The 2,667-nt window shown below is 58.4% G+C and overlaps 1 protein-coding gene across 1 annotated transcript; it reads right to left on the minus strand.

Annotated features, from left to right (window-relative positions):
• BSX (brain specific homeobox) lies at positions 1-1,747 on the minus strand. Its single transcript, XM_030505576.1, has 3 exons — positions 1,449-1,747; positions 364-560; positions 1-246 (listed from the first exon to the last, which is right to left on the minus strand). Exons 1-3 carry the CDS (start codon positions 1,711-1,713, stop codon positions 1-3), a joined length of 708 nt encoding a protein of 235 aa, XP_030361436.1. The 5' UTR covers positions 1,714-1,747.
• Between the last annotated feature and the right edge of the window lie 920 nt (positions 1,748-2,667).

Genomic DNA, 2,667 nt, shown 5'->3' on the forward strand with positions numbered 1-2,667 from the left:
CTAGAGGCGATGGGGACCAGCGCAGAGGTCCCCCTCCTCCAGGATGTCCACCTCGTCCTCGGGGTCCTGGAGCAGGAAGGGGCCAGGGGGGCCCTTGCGGGGCTCGGTGCCGGCCACCTCGGACAGCTCGGGCTCGGGGGAGCTCTGCTCCCGGTTCTCCTCGCTTCCCGGGTGCTTGGGATCCTCCTGGGTTTTCCGCAGCTGCTTTTTGTGCTTCATCCGCCGGTTCTGGAACCAGGTTTTCACCTGGGGAGAGCAGCGGGAGGGGGGAAATAACAACAGTAAATAAATATTAGAAGGAGAAGGTGAGGATGCTACATGGGATACAGGAAGGGGATAGGAGCCGGTTCCTCCGCCCGGTACCTGCGTCTCAGAGAGGCTGAGCGCCGTGGCCAGCTCCACCCGCTCGGGCGTGGAGAGGTACCGCTGGATCTCAAACCTCTTCTCCAAGCCGGAGAGCTGCGAGTCGGAGAAAACGGTGCGGGCTTTGCGGCGGCGGCAATGCTTCCCGGGCAGCTCGGCGTGAGCGTGGGGCTGGAAGAGCGCTGGCACCGGCATTCCTGGGGGGACACACAGCCGAGACCCGAGTGGGCTGCAGCGCCCGGAGGTGGGCTCTCCCCCTGCATCCCTTAGCTTTTAGTGACTATTTCGTTTATATCGGTTTTGAGGTCGTTTTACTGATTTAGGGGATCTTCTTGCTCTAAAAACAAACCGCTTCGCCCCTGCTGAACCCTCCCCAAGCAAAGCAAAGGCAGCCTGGGCAGTGCTGTCTTAAGCAGGGCCGGAGTGGTCAGCCCTGCGAGGGAAACCTTCACCCTCCCGGCAATTAAATCACAACGAAAAGAACGTGGGAAAACCGAGGGCAGAGCTGAAAAAGGCTGGGAGGAGACCGGTCCTCCCGGCCCCGCCGCTGCGCAACTTTCCATTTCACTTGGGGTGCCCAGTGAGAAACTTTGGAGGAGGGTTTCTTTCCTTCCTTTCTTCCTTCTAGAGCCTAGGGAAGGGTGGCAAAGCCCCGGGCTCCGGCCGGGCAAAAGGAGCCTTTCCCTGCCCCGGGATACGGAGCCGGAGCAGCTCCAGCGGTGCTGCTGGAGGTGGAAAAATCAAAGCTCGGTCACTATCTGGAGGGACAACGCAAGGGAAAAGAGATGTTATCGGTCCAAAAATAAAAGTAATTAGAAGTAATAAATAGAATATAAAGGGAAAGAGAAGGAGACCCTCCAGATCTCGGGCAATTGGGTGAATGCCAACCTGCAGCACGGTGCGCTCCATTCCCAGATAACGAAGCCGGGGACCGCAGCCCGGATCCCGGTGAAGGATGCAGAAAGATGCCCCGAAGGGATTGTCCCGTCCGGGACTGCGGCCTCTTGTCCCCGCCCGAGTCCTCCCACCCTGGGGCCGCCTGGCCACAAACTCCTCAGGTTCCTCCCGCGATATGCTGCACTTACCCGAGGTGGTGAGGAAATAAGGGTGATGGTGATGCTCCGGCTTGTGCAGGGCAGGGTGCGGGTGAGGCGCCAGGAGGGTCGGGGTTGGCATCAGGGGATACCCATAGTCCAAGAGGGGGACGCGGGAGGCCAAGGAGCCGGGGAAGTGCTCGGGGGGCACCTCCCGCAAGGGCTTGGGCTTGTGCAGCAGGATGTCCTCGATGAAGAAGGATGTGGGCCTGGGCGCGGAGACGGGGTGCACTGGCGAGGTGAAGTTGAGGTTCATTTCGGTTGTGGTCCCCTTGGGCAGCGGGGAAGGGAGCGAGGCGGGTTGAGAGAGATGGATGCAGGGGGCGAGGGAGCGGTGGGGTCGGGGACGATAAATAGAAATAATTATAATAACAATAAATAAAATATTTTTTAAACAAATGGAGCAAAAATAAATAGCAATAATAACAATAATTAAAAAAATCTATCCCCCCAGCCAGAAATGAACGGAAGAGCCGGGGGATGCGAGGCAGGCGGGCTCGGGCTGCGCGGGGAGATGCGCGCCTTTGAGGCGCGGGGGAAAGGGGGGTCTCCGGCGAACCAATCGCCATCGGCCGGGCGGTGGGACGAGCCCGCCGGGCCACCCAAACCGCGCAGGGGGCGCGGAGCCGCTTGGGGTGGGGGGGGGCCCGCAGCTTCCCCCTGCGCACCGCAGCGCAGCCCCGCAGCGCAGCGCAACGCAACCCACTCTCAGCCCCGGTGCCAGCGGCGGGGTCTGGGCTTTTTCCCCAAACACGAGTGTTTTATCCTCTTTTTCTTGTAAAGGCAAAAACTTCGTGGTGGGGGGTGTGGGGAGGGGGGAATAAATCAGTGCGCTTTGCCGAGCCGCCCCACGCTCCGCTCCTAACTTGTCCCCTGCAGTTTGTCCCTTCCGCTCAAGTTATTACCCCGCTGGGGTTTTGTTCCCATCCATTCCCCACTCAGTGTTGTGCTAGCACTCCTTTTCTGTTTGTCTTCTATTTCCCACCCCCCCACCCCCCCGTAATCTGTAACATTCATTTCCCCGGAGTCAATTTGCTAAAATGAGGGTGATACGCCACATCATAGCCGAGATAATTTCGGTGCGCATCGCAGAAAATTGCTCTAATTATTGATGTTAAACTCAGGGAAATTAAAAGAAGGCGCTTCTCCTTCATCTCCCGATTTTAAGCTCTAATTTGTTGAAATCGAGTTGTCATCACAATTCCAATCA

This window comes from Strigops habroptila, chromosome 17 (assembly GCF_004027225.2).
Source record: "Strigops habroptila isolate Jane chromosome 17, bStrHab1.2.pri, whole genome shotgun sequence".
Classification (NCBI taxonomy): Eukaryota; Metazoa; Chordata; class Aves; order Psittaciformes; family Psittacidae; genus Strigops; species Strigops habroptila.

Coding starts and splice junctions, on each gene's coding strand:
- BSX (XM_030505576.1), bottom strand. CDS start 1,713: ATGAACCTCAACTTCACCTCGCCAGTGCACCCCGTCTCCGCGCCCAGG. Junction 561..1,448: donor TTATTTCCTCACCACCTCGG/GTAAGTGCAGCA, acceptor GTGTCCCCCCAG/GAATGCCGGTGCCAGCGCTC. Junction 247..363: donor TCAGCCTCTCTGAGACGCAG/GTACCGGGCGGA, acceptor TGCTCTCCCCAG/GTGAAAACCTGGTTCCAGAA.